At 45.0% G+C, this 19,838-nt stretch overlaps 2 protein-coding genes across 9 annotated transcripts in view; one reads left to right on the forward strand and one right to left on the reverse strand.

Annotated features, from left to right (window-relative positions):
* The window catches only part of TARS3 (threonyl-tRNA synthetase 3), a 28,823-nt gene extending 25,245 nt beyond the window's left edge, over positions 1–3,578 (reverse strand). Inside the window, exons 1-3 of one of the 3 annotated variants that reach the window (XM_083412755.1) lie at positions 3,350–3,578; positions 1,943–2,032; positions 201–391 (exon numbers count right to left, since the gene is read on the reverse strand). In XM_083412755.1, the coding sequence (XP_083268881.1) occupies positions 201–391; positions 1,943–2,032; positions 3,350–3,475 (407 nt within the window). In that variant the 5' untranslated portion in view covers positions 3,476–3,578. Of the gene's footprint in view, positions 1–200; positions 392–1,942; positions 2,033–2,221; positions 3,150–3,175 lie in introns of those variants that run through there. The other 2 variants (XM_083412754.1, XM_083412756.1) reach the window with 2 other exon arrangements.
* A 3,444-nt stretch (positions 3,579–7,022) lies between these two features.
* The window catches only part of TJP1 (tight junction protein 1), a 333,309-nt gene continuing 320,493 nt past the window's right edge, over positions 7,023–19,838 (forward strand). For all 6 annotated transcript variants that reach the window (XM_083412714.1, XM_083412721.1, XM_083412722.1 and 3 more), the window contains exons 1-2: positions 7,023–7,380; positions 10,532–10,685. In XM_083412714.1, the coding sequence (XP_083268840.1) occupies positions 7,038–7,380; positions 10,532–10,685 (497 nt within the window). In that variant the 5' untranslated portion in view covers positions 7,023–7,037. The remainder of the gene's footprint in view (positions 7,381–10,531; positions 10,686–19,838) is intronic.

The following is a 19,838-nucleotide window of genomic DNA, read 5'->3' on the forward strand; positions in this document are numbered from 1 at the left end:
CCCCGCCGTGGGGATTTGAACCGCCAACCTTTCGATCGGCAAGCCCTAGGCGCTGAGGCTTTTACCCACAGCGCCACCCGTGTCCCTTTACCACCATCCCTGGGTGGGCTCAAAACACTATCCTTCTGGTTAACGGCCAGACCCACTGACCCACTGCGCCATCTGAGGATGACAAAAACCCTGCCTGCAAGAAAAATTACCTAATTCGTAGAGCTAGCTGATGTGGAGTTGTTATCCAGGATTCCCCCTCCATCTTCCTCCCATCAACAAGAGTGATTTTGATAGGTCTGCTTTGGCTGGATGCTCTGGAATCAAGGAGAGCATCGTGCTCTTTCTTCAGTGCTTCATATAACTTCAGCCTTTCTTTGATGAAGCTTGGTTCCTGCTGTAGCTGTTAAAAAGTGTGCAGGGCAGAATGTCAGTGCAGGCTTTCAACACAAATAGGGCATGGAGAACGCATGTGAAATATTAATATTATTAATAATAATATCTATATGTCACCCATCTGACTGGGTTGCACCAGTTACTCTGGGCGGCTTCCAGCAAACGATAAAAACAAACTAAAACACCAATCATTAATAACTTCCCTATACAGGGAAGTTCCAATGGGAGCTGCAGTTGCATGGAAGCTCCCATTCACTGCAAATTCCCACCACCAATCACTTTCACACTTTTTCTAGACTGTATCAATAGTAGCTGTAAACACATGGGTCAGAATCGTGAACAGCTTGGACTTCATTTGACATTTCCAAATGACATTTTCTTTTTTTTTTTAATAAGTTTTTTATTTATACAACAAGAAAGACAAACAAACAAACAAAAGAACACAAATACCAAATTATACACAAATTACAAAAATAACCATAGACGCATAATATTCTTAGCAGACAATAAAACATCTATTGGTCTTAACACTAAAGACCCGACCTCCCGTCCATTCCATACTTCAAATTCATATTACTTATTGCCAATACACATTTTTTCTTATAATTAAACTTATTCTCATTAAATCTAATTTCTTATATCTACCTTACAACTATTACTGAAGTTCCTCGAATGCTGCAACAGAATTTAAACTACTATATTTATTTTTCAGATATTCTTTGAAAACCTCCCATTTAGAAACAAATTCCTGTTTTGATTTATTCTTTACCAAATGACATTTTCAAACTGCTGTAGTTGAAAAGGAAAGTCATTATTTAGTCTAAAAGTGGCTTATATTGTTCCCTGTCAAATGGAAATGGCAAAGGCAAAAATACAAATGTGAGCTCCAGCCGTACATGCAGCGCCCACCCTCCTATAGGTGTAGCTCCTCCGGACCCTGATACAGAATCTCCTATAACTCTCATCCTAGCTAAGTGATAACTCATGCCTTCTTTTTAGCTAGCTGGTCCTTATATTGGACAGCACTGGACATTCGTAAAGCTCATATGTTTTAGGGTTAAGCTCCACAGAACAGAGCAAATGCCATTTATTGCTGCTCATCTTCAAGACTACTTACTGAAAACTGGCAGATAATCATAGTCCACCTCTTGAAATCACAATTTGTATTGTAGTGGTATACCTGTGCCTGGGTTGCAACCACCTCAGGCTGTGCACGGAAACTACTCCAAGCAAAAGATCCAAGACTGGGGAAGAGGGTTTGATCCTTTCCTCCCAGCACTGTTTTCCTGATGACTTCTACCCACCCAGCAGTTATTCTTCAATCCTAAAATTGTAGAACTGGAAAGAACCACAAGGACCATTGCATCCAACCCTCTGCAGTGTCAGAATCCTTTTGCCCAACTTGCTGCTTGAACACACAACCTGAGATTAAGAGCCTCATGAGCTAAAAAGAGGAAAGTTAAGGTCAAGGATCCCCACTGTCTCATCTAGTCAGGCACAGCAGAGACAAAGACAATACCAAGAGTGGCTACCTGGACACCCTAAAAAGTTCACATACCTCACTTCTACATCCATCAGCAGCTTGACTTTCCTTCTTCTCCCTTTTATGTTTACTCTGGTGAACAGCAAGGTTTGCATTGGGAGGATCCTAAGTAAAGAAAAGGTAGAACTACATTATATAAAAAAAATTGCCAATCCAAATGCCAGAATTAAAGTCAAAGCAAAAAAAGTGGTCAGAATTAGTAATTAAAAACACAAAGATAGAGAGGGAGTCAAGGAAATTAATTTCCAAAGCTCAAATCTCTGAACTGTAATGTCAATTACATTACTAAAGTACCATGTATTCTAGAGATACTGTACTTCAGATCAGTCATTAACCGTTACAGGGCCTGCTGTGCCTGTAGAGATCAATATGGAAGAGACATGTTATTGCAGTTGGGAAAGATAAAGGGGGTGGGGGGTGGATATGTATACAATGTTATAGGTTTGGGGGGGGCCTAAACCCTAGAAATTAATAAATGGTAGGATTTTGATTAATTGGGATGTGGATGAAAGTACAAGCTGCAGAACACTGCCAGACAAGGAATCCCTGGGCTGGCCTAGCAAAGAGAAAACCTGTTAACAGGACAAGATGGCCCAGGGAGATAGAAGTTGCCAAGGTGTGTTGGAGATGACAGGAAAAGAGAGGTTTTGAGCAAAGTGTTCTGGGAAGAAGGAGAAGGAGGAATAAAGAGTGGGATCCATCTTGGGCAGGCAGGCTGCAGGCAGGCTGGGGGCGATGCCTTGGTCTGCAGGGCTGCCCTGCTGTGGGGGTCAAGCCCCTCTTCAGATGACCATGCTGTAAGATCGGGACTCCCTCCATGCACACCAAAGGTGCAACCATCATTCTTAAAGCCACGACAGTCTCCGCCCTGTCTCGATTCTCCAAAGGACTGCAGACCCCCCGGGAGCGCCCGGACCCCCGGGAATCTTGCCGCGGCTCGGCGGGGGGGGGGGTGGCACCCCACTTTTGTAGCAATAACCCTGTCACTGTTGGGATGGGATTGCAGCTTTGGAAGCAAGCGCGGCCCCCTGCCCAACCCTGCCCGCCGCTCCAGCCGAAGAAGCAGAAGGGAGGCGCCGCGACGCCGCCCTCCTCTCGCCGATGCTCCAGCCGAGACGCCGGCCTCGCCGGGGGGCGCCAGGTCCCGGCAGGTCCTCCGAAGGGAGCCCCGGCGGACCCAAGGCGCGCTTGACCCGAACGGGGCTCCGCTCTGCCCGCCCCCCGCCGGGCCGCCTCCTCCTCGCCCACCTGCGCGGCCGCCCGAGGCGGCTCTGGCCGGGGCTCCGGCGGAGGCCTGCTCCCGGCGCGGGCCAGCTCTGCTCCGAGGCTCCGCCGCAGGTGCCCCAGGCGGTAGCGGAGCTTCTCGTTCTCGGCCCGCAGCGCCTGCAGCCCCGGGCTCGCCTCCGGCAGCGGAGCCCCGGCCAGGCCGCCCTCGGGCCAGCGCTCCGGCTCCTTCAGGCGCGCGATCTCGGCCGCCAAGCAGCGGACCTCCCGCTCCTGCCGCGCCAGGCGGGACGCGACGCCCTCGGCCCAGGCCGGCGCCGCCATCGCCCTCGCCCGCCGCTCCGCGCTCCGGCCTCGCGGGGAGGAGGAGGAGGAGGAGAGGCGAGGAAGGGGCGGCGGCTTCGGCCTCCCTCGCGAAATGTAGAATTCAGACACGTGGGGCTCATAAATTCAGTAAATGAGATGGGAGTTCGTTGGGCAATTCTAATACATAGGATTATTATTATTATTATTAATATTAAAGAATACATGCGTTATTTGAGGCTGATACCTGTTTCTCCCATGAACACAGGGACACCCTAAGGAAAAGGGGGACATTCCGGGTTCAAATCAGAAACTGGGATGATGTCTGTAAATCTGGGACTGTCCCTGGAAAATGGGAACCTGTGGAGGGTCTGGAAACTTCAGCTGGTGCAAAAGGCAATGGCCAGATTGCCCACCAGAACAAGACGGTTTGAACACCAGTCCTGCCCCGCTGCTTCTGGGCCCAATTCAAAGGGCCGCCTTAGGTGGCTGAGGACCTCCATGCCTTAAGAGCCGCCTCTCCCCAAACAGACCCACCCGGACCTGCGCTTGTCCTCGGAGGCCCTTCTCTATGTCTCCCCCGCTGAGACGTTCGGAGGGCGGCAACAAGAGGAGGGGCCTTTTCTGTGGTGGCTCCCCGATTGTGGAACGCTCTGCCCAGAGAGGCTCGCCTGGCGCCATCATTACTTGTCTTTAGGTGCCAGGCAAAACCATTCCTCTTTACCCATGCCTATGGCCATTAAATAATCTGTGGCCTGCAAAAGTATGGGAGAGTGGACTGTTAAGATCATTATTTTACAATTAGGCTATTTGTCAGTATGCTTATCACTGATGTTATGTGATGTGTTTTTAATGTTGTACACCACTCTGAGATCTTTTGATAAAGGGCGGTATATAAATTGAATAAATAATAATAATAATAATTAATTGGAAGGTTGGCAAAGTTCTATGAAGCAAACAAACAACTTTGGTCCATATAGAGGCATGTAATAGCAGCCACCAAGCACAAGATGGCGGAATTCTTGAACGTTTGGTTTTTTAAAAAATAACACCAGCCCATAGTTTCTCAGCAATAGCAATGAACATGCCTTTCTTGAACCAGTTATCTAGGGAATAGCATGAAGTCTCATCCCAGCTCTAAACAATCAGTAATTGAGCACTGCCAGGAGATATACTGTAAAAATCAACTGTTTATGTATAAGATCCTTACCTTTATAAAAAAATAGACCGAAGATCTCATTTTTACCTATTGTGTACTGATTTCTCTGATTTCCAAAATTTATGAACTTTGGGACAACTCCACATTTGCCAATAAGATCCTCACTCCTTGCATCCCCACTTGATCTTGTAACATGAGCCACACATACCGGGATAATATACCACCAATTAGTAACATTTAAAGAGTTCTCCCTTATGCTGACAGAAACCAGCCTAAAGGGTTGGGTGGACCAGATCTTTGTGCATGGAGAGGCACCAAGATGTTCCTCAAGAACTGATTCCTTTTCCAATTTAAGTGAATCCTGGGGCAAAAATTGTAACTGCAAAAGTAGGGAGCATATGATTGATATCATTCCCCTCCGGATGCCCTGCTTAGTTTTCAGCAGGCATTTAAAAGCTGAAAACAGAAGGCACCAGCTGAATCTCACTGACGGGAACCTTCAGCCAGAGTCTGCTGCCATCCAGACCAATCAGACTGAATTTTCCTGGCCCAAGCCCCACCTAAGGAAATCTTAAGCATCAGTCGGTCTCTCTCCCTCTCCCTCTCCCCTTGTCAGAGCCTGTCACCATGAATGACTGCTATGTAGGCTAGGCTTGTACTCATTTACAAAGCCCTGAGCAACTTAGGCTCAGGGAACCTCTGGGACCTCATTCGCTCAACGGCTGAGATCATCTGCAGGAGCATTGTTGGTAGTCCTTTGAGTTGGTGAGGCTTATTTGACAACAAGAAAATGAGCCTTTGGTGTCATTGGCCCAGAACACTGCCAATTCAGCACACACTTTCTGTGCCAACTTTTAAACACCTGCTGCAAACTTTTCTCTTCCACCAGGCCTGTGCAGGCAATTAAGAACACATCTTTCCATAATACTGTACTTAGCTGATTTCTGATTTTAACCTTTTCATGTTTTTGGTTTTCTGGACAATTGTTGTAAACCGCTCTGATTTATTTTTTTATCACGAATAGCAGTATAAATATTTTTAGAAATAAAATATAAATATTGTAACATGACAAGGCCTCATGGCTCTGTCAAAGAGGTCACAGAACATTTTATTTTCATTCCAAATACAACCTTTATACATCATGTCTTCACACATCTCAACAGTTATATGCACTGAGATCATTCTGTTCACATTAGACTCTGTTTCCAAGGGACAGAGCTACCCCAGCACCCTGGCCTGACGTTCCAAGCAAGATCAGAAGACATGGGAACCTGTAGGCCAGTCTTCACCAACCTGCTGCCCTCCAGAGTGTGCTGGTGCTGATGGGAGTTGTAGCCTCAAATTTCTGGAGGACAGCAGGTTGCTGAAGTCTGCTGCAGGCTATATCTCTGCAAGTTATAAATGTGATAGTAAAAGCATATGCAGTGGGAAATGGCAGAAATATATGTGAAAGTATATATTGTGCTGTGGGCTGAAGGTGACAGTCTGATGATGATTGAGGAAGGGAGTTGCCCTGGGCAATAGAGGCAGCATGAATGTCTCGGAAATCCTGGAGAAAGCAAGCAGATCAAAAAACAAAACAACACTGCTGCAGATTGCAGGAATTTACACGTTAAGAGGGGATGTTATACAAGCATGATCCACAGTGAATAATTACTGCTGGCAGCACACCTACATTGGAGCTGTAAGAATCTCTCTTAATCCTAATTCATTAAGTAGACACTATTTATGAGAGTTTTTTGTATTTTATTTTATTATGGGAGTTGACCTAGTAACCAGCACACATGATAGACATGCTCAGTGATGAAAGTTACGAATATCAGGCTTCAGGGAGAAAACTAATTCTTATCATTAGTCTTTCTGTTCATAAATGTGTCGCATGGAACATATTTCCTATGAAATACTACTTAAAAGGAGCCATCACCAATCAATCATATTGTGATTTGGATGACAGTCCTCCCAGGGTCAAACTTGGTATAACCCTGAAGACACATCCTCTTGTCTTAACACCATTTTGCCATGGGTGATTCATCTGATATTTTGTCTTCTTGAAAAAAGCATCCTTTTCATCTGAAAAAGAGGGTCTTTTAAAGATTGGTTACAGAATTAAAAAGTAACATTAGCCCAGCTATTTTCCTATCTCCTTCACTATGGTTGCAGAGATGCTTATTAACGCTTGTAAAGGGATAATTAGTGTAAAGTAATCCTCTTAGGGGACTGAAAGCCCTGGGCGTGGGCTTCCCCCCTCCCTTTTATCATTTCGACATAGGCCTTTTCTATTCCAGCTGAATTGCAATAACCATAGGCAGGCAATACACACTTGCACTCCCTCTATCCTTGCATTATGCGGCCATCGCCTGCTAAAGACTGCACAGCCCAGGCGGAGTTGGAATATCTGCATTTATTTTTAGCTTAAATGCAAACATGTTTGGATGGTCGGCTCGCTCTTGGTTTTATAACTGTACAAAACTGACAAAAAAAAATAGCAGAGAGAAGAACCGCTGGCTTGCTGATATCCTAAGCAACCACAGGGAGAGAATCGAAGCAGAGCTGGATGTGCAGAAAGTGCTGTCATATCTGGTTTATGAGAGAGTTTTTTCCTTGGAGGAGTACAAAGACATTTTGTCCCAGGAGTGCTGTGAGAAGCAAGCTGCGTATCTTTTTGAGAAACTGACTTGCAAGGGCCCCGGCGCCTTGTCCACTTTCTGCTCCGTGCTGGAGGAGGTCTGCCCCCAGCTGCTCCTTTCCATTCTCCTTGACTATCAAGGTAAGGTCATAGGTCCTGCTCTGAAATGTTCCAAGTGTGTTATTGGCAGTGCCCTCAAATCTTTCCACCCTGATGGTCTATAATTAGAGGCTACTTTCTCCGGTGCTAGGCGTTTGCTCCCTTTATAGCGCTTTGTTAAAGGGAAACCCAGGAGAAGAGAGAAAACTGAGATGCAGAAAGAGAATGTGATATAGATGTAATATAAAGCAGTGTTTGTAATAGAAATAGAAGAAATAGAATTAAGAATAGAAATTCTTAAATGATTTACCTATTTATTATTACATTTATATCCCACCTTTTATCCAAGAAGCTGAAGAGGGCATGCACCATTCTTCCTTTCTCCATTTTATTCTAATTAAATTGAGATGATCACTGATGCTGAATAACCCATCAGTTGATGAGAAACTTTCTCAAATTAAAAAAGGAAAAGAAAAAAAATCAATGATTCATCTGACTATATAGTGGCCACTTTGTTCTATATGTTTAAGTGAGTGTAATTTGCAGTGTAATATTGCCTATGAGACAGGTAGACAGATGGATAGTCAAGTTACATTCATGATAGGTTCTACCACATTTTATTTATTTATTGCGTTTATATCTCACCTTTGGCTTCAATGAGCTCAAGGAGGCTTACATGGTCCTACCCCTCCTCATTTAACCTTCACAACAGCCCTGTGAGGCAGGTTAGGCTGAGTGAGAGCTATTGACTGGCCCAAGGTCACTCGCGGCTGAATGGGGTTTTAAACCATGGTCTCCCCATTCCTAGTCTGATACCCTAACTGCTATGCCACACCGGCTTTGAGTCATAGGATCATTACATGAAACTACCCTTGGTTGAGTCATTACATGAAACCATCCTGATAGCTATTACTGAAAAAGGGAATGGTCAGCAGACAGTGGAAGAACAACTGCTAAAAGCAGGCTGCCAGCTACAAGTAAATGCAACATAGCATCAGGGACAGCTCTATTACATATCATAAAGAGATTTTGCAGGTCAACCCACAACACCTAAATCAGAATAACTGGATTGCTGCATTTGACTGAAGTCTTAATCCCATTTTCATCAGGGAAACTGGATCAGTTTCTCCTGTTCATCTTTACTCAGAAGCATGCCCCATTGTATTCAGTGGTCTACTTCTAAATGTGCTTCGAGTGCAGCCTATTTTAGCTCAAGCAGGCTGGGGACATGTGGATTTTGGTTTCATGGCACTCATGTTGCTTGCGGTTGGGAGGCTGATTTATCCCAAAATCGTACATAGTCTGTGAGTTTATTGTATTGATTGCACACATCTCCAACAGAAACTTAAACGACCCAAAAGGCTTTCTATAGTAACAGCTACATTTCAGTAACCAAATGCACACCAAGGTCTGCTGATTAAAAAATAACGCACCAACATTAACTTCACTTCTGAAATAGCCACTGCTTGCTCTGCCATTATTTCACACTTGTAAACTTAATTACCTTTAAAATTGACAGTTGCAAATCCAATTATGCAATAAGGTGACGGGCCGTTTACCATAATTTATCTTTGAACAGACCACTATGCGTCTCTCTCTGTTTCCTTCTTATGATTTACTGGACAGTTTTATGATGCTGACAAGGATGCAAATGCAATAAATTGTGTTTTCCAAATATCCAAGTGAATTCTCACAGGTGCTGATACAGTATGTTCCATGTTGCCCCCGGGGACAGAGTAAGGTAAAGGTAAAGGTACCCCTGCCCGTACGGGCCAGTCTTGACAGACTCTAGGGTTTTGCGCCCATCTCACTCAAGAGGCCGGGGGCCATCGCTGTCCGGAGACACTTCCGGGTCACGTGGCCAGCATGACGAAGCTGCTCTGGCGAGCCAGAGCCGCACACGGAAACGCCGTTTACCTTCCCGCTAGTAAGCGGTCCCTATTTATCTACTTGCACCCGAGAGTGCTTTCGAACTGCTAGGTTGGCAGGCGCTGGGACCGAACAACGGGAGCGCACCCCGCCGTGGGGATTCGAACCGCCGACCTTTCGATCGGCAAGCCCTAGGCGCTGAGGCTTTTACCCACAGCGCCACCCGCGGGGGACAGAGTAGGGAATCACATTAAGGAGTAAATGAGGGTGGGGAGCCTCTAGAGCAATGCTAGAATAGTTTGCAGATCATGTTTCTATCCTTCATTCACTATTTCCTCACCATTGCCATTTTGCCTTCTAAATTTTGTCCAGCCTTTGAATGAAGGCACTTTTTTGTGAGGGCATCTAGATAAAAATATTATTGTGAATTCTTCACTTCCCTGAGCAGTGTGAGAAGTTCCAGGGTGGAGCTGCTCAGCGGAAGTTTACTTTGGGTGAGAGAGCCTTGGACACTTCCTGTGCCTGGACCAGCGTCCCATTCCCACAGCGGTCAGCCAGATCCTCTTGAAAGCCCACAAGCAGCACAGAAGGACAACCGCACTCCTGCTTGTGTTCCAGCTAATGGTATTCAGAGGCATACTGTTTCCAATACGGGTGATAATGTACAGTCATCATTTCAAATAGCCATTGATAACCACATCAGTGGAACCTACATGCAGGTAAACAGGGCACTTCTACAGTGTTGGATATATTCTACACTGCTACACATGAGGTCCCCCAATCCCAGCGCCTTACATCTCTCTGGGTGTCCTTATCTCTCCTAACCTGTTATTTCTTCACACACACCCCTTGGGAGTGCATCATCCTCTGCCCCTTAGCTGTTTCTGTGTTTATGTCTGTGTTAATGATGGCAGGAGAGAGACCCCCCCCCTCCCAGTGTTGGATGGTTATTCCATAGGCCATAGTTTAGTGTTGGTGTGCTGCTTTGCATGCAGGAGAATCCAGGATCATCCCATGACATCTCCAGGTAAAAATATCAGGTGGTAGAATGTGGGAAGCGCCTCTGTATTTCTCTGCCTCTGTCTACCTGAGACCCTGGATAACTGGTGTCAGAGGAGACAATATAGGGCTAGACAGCTCTTTGTTTCTCATTGCACTTCTCTGCTTGTTATTGGTATTGTTAAACAGAGCTGAAAAGTGTGTGAAAAACTGCATAATCGTCTAACAAATCTGTCATAACAAATCTACATGACTGGTTTTCCATGAACTAGAGTGACTTTGAATCCAGCACCAGTAATCAAAGGAACTCTTTGTTCTAATCCAGGTGCGCTGACCAGGAGTTTCGCAGGCACATATTTCAATAATACAAAACTGAGGACAGTGCCAGATATGGACATTCATGAACCCAGCGAAGCCAGTGACCAGGAAGGAAACCCTTTGCCTGAGGATCACATAAATTTTTCCTTTGACAAACACAGGTAAAAAGTTCTACAGTTGTTTCATTTTGTTCTGCTTTAGTCAATCACAGAATGCTTTCTTGCTGACCTCTGAATATTCATTGGATAGGAGGAGTTTCTTACTCTTTTCCTCCCTACAATATGTCTAAGTAAAGGAAGATGCGGAAAAAAGCAGCCTTGCATTGTGTGCATGCCTGTGTGCATTATGTGTGTGTGCATTATGCCAAGATACTGGATCTAAGAGACAGCTGTATCGCTTCTAGAGGGCCAGGTTGCCACTGTGTTCAGAAATGTCCTTCAACAGCTTTGGTTGGTGCATGGTCTGTAACCTTGAAAAAGCAGGTCAGGCCCACGGGGGTGGGGGCAGCTTTGAATAGTTGGTTGGCTGGGAGCACAGGACAAGGCCATCCTTGTGATGGTGCCAACCCAATGCACCCAGTGGCGTAGCGTGGGTTGTCAGCACCCGGGGCAAGGCAAGTAATTTGCGCCCCCTAACCCGGGGCAAGGCAAGTAATTTGCGCCCCCCCGCTACACTGTCCCTCCCCCAGATAGTCCCTCGCTCTCTCTCCGCACCGCACCGCACCGCACCGCACGCCTGGCACCCCCCCTCCACAGTGGGCGGCGACCCGGCGGCTCGGATCGGATTCGCACAGCCAGCACTGCAGTGAGAGAGAGTGAGTGAGCCAGGTAGGGGCAGAGAGCTGCGAGTGCGAGCACGCCCCCCCCCAGATGTTGCGGCCGGCCCCCCTGCACCCCCCACGCTACGCCACTGAATGCACCAGAAGGCTTGTCTCTCTATCCATGAGGTCTGCACCACTGAGAAGTCATCTCTTTATAAACACACTGCTGAGATCTAACTGATTCCCTGTTTAAATGATGATTAGTCTCTGGTTGCTGTTTCAGTTCATTATGAATGTTTTATTTTACGTGATTGATTTGATCTTGTTCTTAATACACTGCTATTGATTGTAATATGCTTTGAGGTCCTTGACTGGGGAATGACTGAATGTCATTACAAGCCCACCCACCCACCCCTTTAGGGCCCAGATCCCCAGTAAATCATTTACACTAAGTCAGGGATGGTTCTGTCTGAGCCTCCAGACTGCAGGGGGCGGCATAGTGAGGCTGTGTTGCTCACCTAACCTCTGTCTGACTGAGTCTGTGTAGTATCCTGAACTGCAGAAGGCGAGGGGCATGACAGCAGAGAGACTGGCGCAGTGCAAACCCACCAGCAGAGCCAATCCATTGCTCCTGCCAATACATTTGCACTGTGCCCACCTCACACCATGTCCTTCCCCGTCTCCATCCCAGGATGCAACAGCAGTTTGGCCAGATGCAGGTCAGGTGAGCAATGCAGCCCCACTACACTGTCCACTTTTGCCTCCCATCAGCCCCAGTCACTGCAGCCAATGACCAAACGTGATAGTCCTGGGTAGCTGCTGCCTGGAGTGCCACAGGTTACCCCTCCCTCCCTTGACCGACCTGTGAATTCCCTTCTGTTTCAAGGTGGATTTGTGGATGTTCATATACAGTCATACCTCGGGTTACGAATGTTGCGGGTTGTGCGTTTTCGGGTTGTGGACCGTGCCAAACATGGAAGTACTGGAATGGGTTACTTCCGGGTTTCGGCACTCACGCATGCGCAGAAACACAAAATGACATCACGCACATGCACAGAAGCACCGAATTGTGACACGCACGTGCGCAGATGCGGCGCTTCAGGCTTCAAACACTGCGGGTTGTGAACGTGCCTCCCGCACGGATCATGTTCGCAACCCATTGTGTGACTATATTCAAGTACTCTATTTTTGAGTCTCTACTCAAGCCAGGGTTATTTCCATGCTTTAGTTGGTGATTTAAAAAAAGAAACAATTGAATTTGGCAATTTTGCATCTATACACATAAATATTCAATTTATATATTGAATTTTTTAAATAAATAAAAATCTATTCTTTTTTTTTGCCACTGTAGACTGCCATCCTATAAACCATTGCTTTAAAAAAGAAATTATATAGTGTGCTAGGCAAAATGTAGTGACTTGTGTGTATAAAGAACAATATGTCCAACCAGTATCTGATCTGAACAGTCTCTGTTGTTGAAATTCTAACCTTTTGCTCACTGTGTTTAATTTCTTGTTCTTCATGTTGTGTGCAGCTGAGATGAAGACATATTCACTCCACAGGGCTGTGCTTATTATATCACAATGTAAGGTCCCTTACAGAAGCAAACTAATTATAAAATGCCCAAATGCTTTCTTTAAAAGAAAAGAAATGGATAAATTGGGAGTCAGCTGTCAAACTGATGTACGGTGGGAATGCTTAGTAGCACTAAAATAAATAAATTAAATTAAGCTACCACAGCATACATTAGGCTGTGATCCAACCTTGCTTTTCAATTGAGTTTGTGTTTCCATTGCATAGGGGTTTAATTGGAGGGTACACAATCTTGGTGTCCTTCTGTGATGGCCTGGGAATCTGATTCAGAGGCTGAACCGGAGGAACCCCAGCCTGCACAGGAGTCCCCGCCTCCAGGGCCGGCTGAGCCGGGGCAGGGCCTTGAATCTGAAGCGCCTGCACCTGTGCCGGATCCTCAGGAGCAGACACCAGATGATTCCACTCTGGCTCCTGGGGTGATTGAGGACCCATTGCCTACAGGTTCGCCTCTCCCAGCAATGTCAGGGGAAGGTGAGCCTCCCCCTGGGTCCAGTAACCCTCCAGCCTCTCCTGAGCTGCAGAGGCTCAGGGCAGAGAGGCGGAGGGAACTGGGTTCTCTCAGGAGGAGTGCTTGCCTTAAGGCCAGGAGAGGCGGGTCACCTGTGGGCCGGGACCACCCCTGGCCTCAGAGAAGATAAAGGCCAGTTAGCCCGGTCCCAGGTTGCGGGAGCAACGTCGTTGGAAACCTGTTTCTGCCAGCACCCAGACCTGTTCTTCCAGAGTTCCTGACCTTGCCCGGCTCCTCACTTTGGACCCTGCTTCGCCCTTGGTGGACAGTCTCCAGACCCTCGACCCAGGACCGGACTCTGACCATGCCTCACAGTAACCTCCCCTCAGGACCAGCACACCTTCTTTTGTCTATGGGCCCTGGTTCAGATATTTGTGTAGGGAGACATGCTCCTTCCACCACTTGCCCATTTGCAAGAGGCTTGTTAAAATTCAAAAGTACTTTGACGGTTAAAATGGGGGATGCAAAACTGATGAAACAATATTGTTAGGCATTCCCCACTTTTCCAAACAGTGAGATATTCCAGGGGTAGTGCTACTGGGTTCAGTTTCTGGCCTTGGAGCCTTGGGCTATCTTTGCAGTATTTGTTTTATTTACAAATAAATAAGTAGAACACAAGTGTAGGCAAAGAGACTTGTCTACTACAGGGAGAAGATCTCCCAGAGAGTAATTTGGGTAATACCATCCTCAGACTGCACTCCCTAAGCTGGAGTGATGCCACTTCCAAACACCATTCCAAACTGCCCCCCTCAAAACTCACTGAGAGATTTCCAAATATCAGAATATCCTGATCCACTGAAATGCCCACCACCATGGATAGCTGAAGGAAGTGGGTCGGGCAGGAGTCCCAGGATTCTAGGTATGCAAGAAGGCAAGGCAAAATCAGCACATTGGAGAGGGACCTAGGTGTGGATTGCAGGACCACAGTTATAACCTGTAGTTAAGGCAGAACATAGAAGTTGTCTCAGTGGCATCCTGGTCTCAGTGCGTTCCCCTACGGTGTCCAGTCTGCCCCCCGCCTTTGGATTCTTCTAAGCACTGCAGTTTCAGGCTGTGGGAATACCTCCGCAGTGCTGTCCTGATCCTCAGAGGAGGGTGTGTTCCATCATCCGAGTCTGGTGACAGAAGTGTCTCGGGGGGGGGGGGTTTAGGGAGGATAAACAGACTCCAGTGACTGTGTCTCCACATGGGATGGACCGGGGAGTAGATCCATTTCCTCCTTGGGGTTGCCATCATCATAAGACTTTGCTTCTAAGAATTCCTGGTCTGAGGCCATAACGCCAGACACCAATAGCTATTATTTCCCTCCTATTGATAACACAGCACCCAGCTGACCTGAATATAAACCAGCAATCTGCGTAACACATAGCTGATTCTTTCTGGTCTTGTTTTGAAGCTTCCTAAAAGCATGACCATTTCCAGGTCTTGTATTGTGTATACTTTGTTTTGTCTGACCCAAAGCTACAGCTTATCAATTTAATTGTGTGTTTCCAAATTTTTAGCTGGGGGGTGGGACATTCCAAAAATAATTATTAAAGCAAGCTTGTAAATTTAAACTATTCCAGTGACCACCTGTGAGTAAACTTTTCTCCCAGTAACCATGCAAGCCAGCTTTTCTAGACTAAGAGGGGCTTGGTTTGTCTCCTTCGTCTATATTTTACGGAAAACCTTGAAGGCTAGTAACTTTGTAGGTTTTATTTGTAAGGCTAGGTTAAAGCATATCCCAGGACGATTCAATCCTTATATAATTAATCGTAAGCATACCTTCGGAATTCTATCATGAATTGCTTTGCAATTCATCTTTATTGGTTTCTTTTGACAAACATTCATAAAATCACGTTGTAACATTTCAATTCTTCTATAACTAAACATGTGATTTTAAAACATAATAAAGAAAACAAAAAAATATATTATTATTCATTTGATTCATTTGTACTCCATTTACACTTGACTTCCCTCCCTTTCTTACTTGGGTCCTCTATTTTACTTAGCTGAATGCCCCTCATAACAAATCTATATATTTGGTAACCTATTTTTCCACTATATTTTAATGTTCTTCCTTACAAGAGTTATTCTAAACCAGATCATTCTCCATACAGTGGTACCTTGGGTTACATATGCTTCAGGTTACATACACTTCAGGTTACAGACTCCGCTAACCCAGAAATAGTCCCTCGGGTTAAGAACTTTGCTTCAGGATGAGAACAGAAATTGTGCTCGGCGGCGCGGCAGCAGCAGGAGGCCCCATTAGCTAAAGTGGTGCTTCAGGTTAAGAACAGTTTCAGGTTAAGAACGAACCTCCGGAATGAATTAAGTACTTAACCCTAGGTATATTGTTTAAGTATATTCCAATCATTTTTAAATTTTTGTTTTGTTTGATCTCTTATCTGCCCTGTCAGCTTATCCATCTCAGCGTACTCCATCAATTTAATCAGCCAATCTTTCTTTGTCGGTAAGATCTCCATTTTCCAAAGGGAACAGAGTCAACAGTTGTTAAAAATTACAGACCCATCTCATTACTTAACAATGATTATAAAATCTTTGCAGACATCTTAGCGAGTAGACTGAAATGGGCTCTGAAGAACCATATCATAGAATCATAGAATCATAGAGTTGGAAGAGACCACAAGGGCCATCAAGTCCAACCCCCTGCCAAGCAGGAAACACCATCAGAGCACTCCTGACATATGGTTGTCAAGCCTCTGCTTAAAGACCTCCAAAGAAGGAGACTCCACCACACTCCTTGGCAGCAAATTCCACTGTCGAACAGCTCTTACTGTCAGGAAGTTCTTCCTAATGTTTAGGTGGAATCTTCTTTCTTGTAGTTTGGAGCCATTGCTCCATGTCCGCTTCTTTGGAGCAGCAGAAAACAACCTTTCTCCCTCCTCTATGTGATATCCTTTTATATATTTGAACATGGCTATCATATCACCCCTTAACCTCCTCTTCTCCAGGCTAAACATGCCCAGCTCCCTTAGCCGTTCCTCATAAGGCATCGTTTCCAGGCCTTTGACCATTTTGGTTGCCCTCCTCTGGACACGTTCCAGTTTGTCAGTGTCCTTCTTGAACTGTGGTGCCCAGAACTGGACACAGTACTCCAGGTGTGGTCTGACCAGAGCAGAATACAGTGGCACTATTACTTCCCTTGATCTAGATGCTATACTCCTATTGATGCAGCCCAGAATTGCATTGGCTTTTTTAGCTGCTGCGTCACACTGTTGGCTCATGTCAAGTTTGTGGTCAACCAAGACTCCTAGATCCTTTTCACATGTACTGCTCTCAAGCCAAGTGTCACCCATCTTGTATTTGTGCCTCTCATTTTTTTTGCCCAAGTGCAATACTTTACATTTCTCCCTGTTAAAGTTCATCTTGTTTGTTTTGGCCCAGTTCTCTAATCTGTCAAGGTCATTTTGAAGTGTGATCCTGTCCTCTGGGGTGTTAGCCACCCCTCCCAGTTTGGTGTCATCTGCAAATTTGATCAGGATGCCCTTGAGTCCATCATCCAAGTCGTTGATAAAGATGTTGAATAAGACCGGGCCCAAGACAGAACCCTGTGGCACCCCACTAGTCACTCTTCTCCAGGATGAAGAGGAACCATTGATGAGCACCCTTTGGGTCCGGTCAGTCAGCCAGTTACAAATCCACTGAGTGGTAGCATAGTCAAGACCGCATTTTACCAGCTTCTTTACAAGAATATCATGGGGCACCTTGTCAAATGCCTTGCTGAAATCAAGGTAGGCTACATCCACTGCGTTCCCTTCATCTACCAGGCTTGTAATTCTGTCAAAAAACGAGATCAGGTTAGTCTGACATGACTTATTTTTCAGAAATCCATGCTGACTATTGGTGATCACAGCATTCCTTTCTAGGTGCTCACAGGATCATATCCATGATGATCAAGCAGGATTTCTCCCAGGCAGCCATATGTGACAGATATCTTAGAGTATCTAGAAGCAAGAAATGATAAACAGGTGGCACTGCTGTTCATCAATGCAGAAAAGGCCTTTGATAATGTTTCTTGGGGATTTATGAAGAAAACCTTAAAAATTATAGGAGCAAGAGAAAATTTCTGCAAGGCATAAATGCAATAAACGTGCAGCAAAGAACCAAATTAAATACAGTCAAACCTCGTTCTGCGTTCGCTTTGGCGAACATCTGTGGCAAACCTGGAAGTACCGGGACGGGTTACTTCCGGGTTCGCCGCTTGCACATGCACAGAAGCTCTAAATTGTGCCGCGTGCATACACAGGCGCGGCACTTCGACATGCGTAATTTTTGGCTTGCATACGGGCCTACGGAACGGATCCTGTAAAAGCATTTGCTGACGACTTGATAATAGCAATGAAGAACCCAAGAGAAAGTGTGCCAACAGTTATGAAGATTAACGAATTTGGGTCAGTTGCAGGCTTCAAATTAAATAAACATAAAACCAAAATGTTAGTCAAAAACATGAAAGAAGAGGATAAAAGAGAATTACAATAGTTTACAGGCCTTACGATTAGCAAGAAAATAAAATATTTAGGTATATGGATAACAGCTAAAAATATAAATTTGTACAAAGATAACTATATACCAATCTGGAAAGAGATAAAAAGAAATTTGGAAATATGGGACAGGTTAAAATTATCATTCTGGGGTAGGATCTCCACAATAAAAATGAATGTGTTGCCCAAAATACTATTTCCCCCCCAAGCCATTCCAGTAGTAGGAAGCACAAGACATTTTAAAACCTGGCAGAAGGACATAATAAAAATTTATTTGGCAGGGCAAAAGACCTAGAATTAGTTATAAACTCCTGACGGATAGCAGAGAATCAGGAGGCTTTGCCCTGCCAAATCTTGAGCTGTATTATGAGGTTGAATGTCTATGTTGGATCAAGGAGTGGCTGATCTTAAAAAACACAGATACAGTGGTACCTTGGGTTAAGAACTTAATTCATTCCAGAGGTCCGTTCTTAACCTGAAACCGTTCTTAACCTGAGGTACCACTTTAGCTAATGGGGCCTGCTGCTGCATGATTTCTGTTCTCATCCTGAAGCAAAGTTCTTAACCCGAGGTACTATTTTTAGGTTAGCGGAGTCTGTAACCTGAAGCGTCTGTAACCTGAAGTGTCTGTAACCCGAGGTACCACTGTATATTAGATCTAGAGGACTTCAACAACAGTTTTGGCTGGCACGCCTATCTCTGTTATGAGAAAGCAAGGGTTTGTGCAGTCTGGGTAAAAAAATAAGGGTATTTTGGAGCAAAAAACACCATGGTGGTTGTCGCCAACGGAGGCCATGACTGTATAAAAGGTTAACATGAGGAACGATCGGGTAACATATAAAGAAATTCTCTGGGAGGAAGATAATAAATTAAAACTTAAATTTTTTGATGAGATAGAAAATAAAGTGACAGGCTGGCTAGAGTACCATCAAATATTTGATCTATTTAAACAAGATAAAAAGAAGGGATTCAGTAAAGAGCTTTCAAGATTTGAGAAAGACCTGATATACAATGACCAGAAAGCTCTATCGAAAATGTACAAAATTTTACTAGAATGGTCGGTAAAGGACGAGGAGGTAAAGTCAGCTATGGTGAAGTGGGCAGTGGGCTTAGGTCATACTATACAGTTGTCAGAGTGGGTGAAATCAATCATATTTGCTTCATCTGTTAAGAAAAGCTTTCACATATCTACTTATAAAATGACAAACTCCAGATGGAATGATATCTTCAATAACATGTAGCCATTTACAAAACTATAGAAATATGTCTTTTGAAGAAAATGTAACTCAGAGCCAAGCCCATATGCCACCCCATCAGCCCTGCATAAATTTAAACAGTGTGGAAAACCAAGGTAACTGTTTCTCCTGCCAACCAGGCAACCAATTGGAAGCTACCAATCTTGTCTATAAATATAACTATAAGGTGACTATGGCATCAATAAAAATATGAGGAAATCTTGATGAAATTGCAACCTTATTTGAAAAAAAAAGCAAGTAACTGCTAATAACTTGTCTCTGTCTATTTTTATGAGGGAAACAACTGATATTCTGGTCTTCATTGGTGAAAAATAACTTACCATCTTGCGTCTATTACCCCCCCCCCCTTTTTTGGGAGATGTGGAGCTCATTTTGAACAGTTGATAGAATCTTCAGGTTGAATCCAACGTAGCACTGAGTTAGAATTACTTAGCAACATATTCGTTCCACTGGGGAAATGTTTGGGGCTGGCAGAACAAGAGTAGTGCAAGAGAATGCTCAAGCAGGTTGGTGGTAATTTTGTTGCATAATAGATTGTGCAATCTGTTGCGCAGCTACTTTCCGCTAGTGCAGCTCTTGCATTGGATCCCTTTGTTGCACAACAAGAGCCCTTGCGCTAGAAGACGGAGAGCGCTGAATGCAGCCCATGGAGTTAGAAGGGTCTCTGAAAGCTAGCTAGTCCAACCCCACTTGTCAGCAATGCATAACAGGGA

Source organism: Podarcis tiliguerta (assembly GCF_965153285.1).
Source record: "Podarcis tiliguerta genome assembly, chromosome: 14".
Taxonomy (NCBI): domain Eukaryota; kingdom Metazoa; phylum Chordata; class Lepidosauria; order Squamata; family Lacertidae; genus Podarcis; species Podarcis tiliguerta.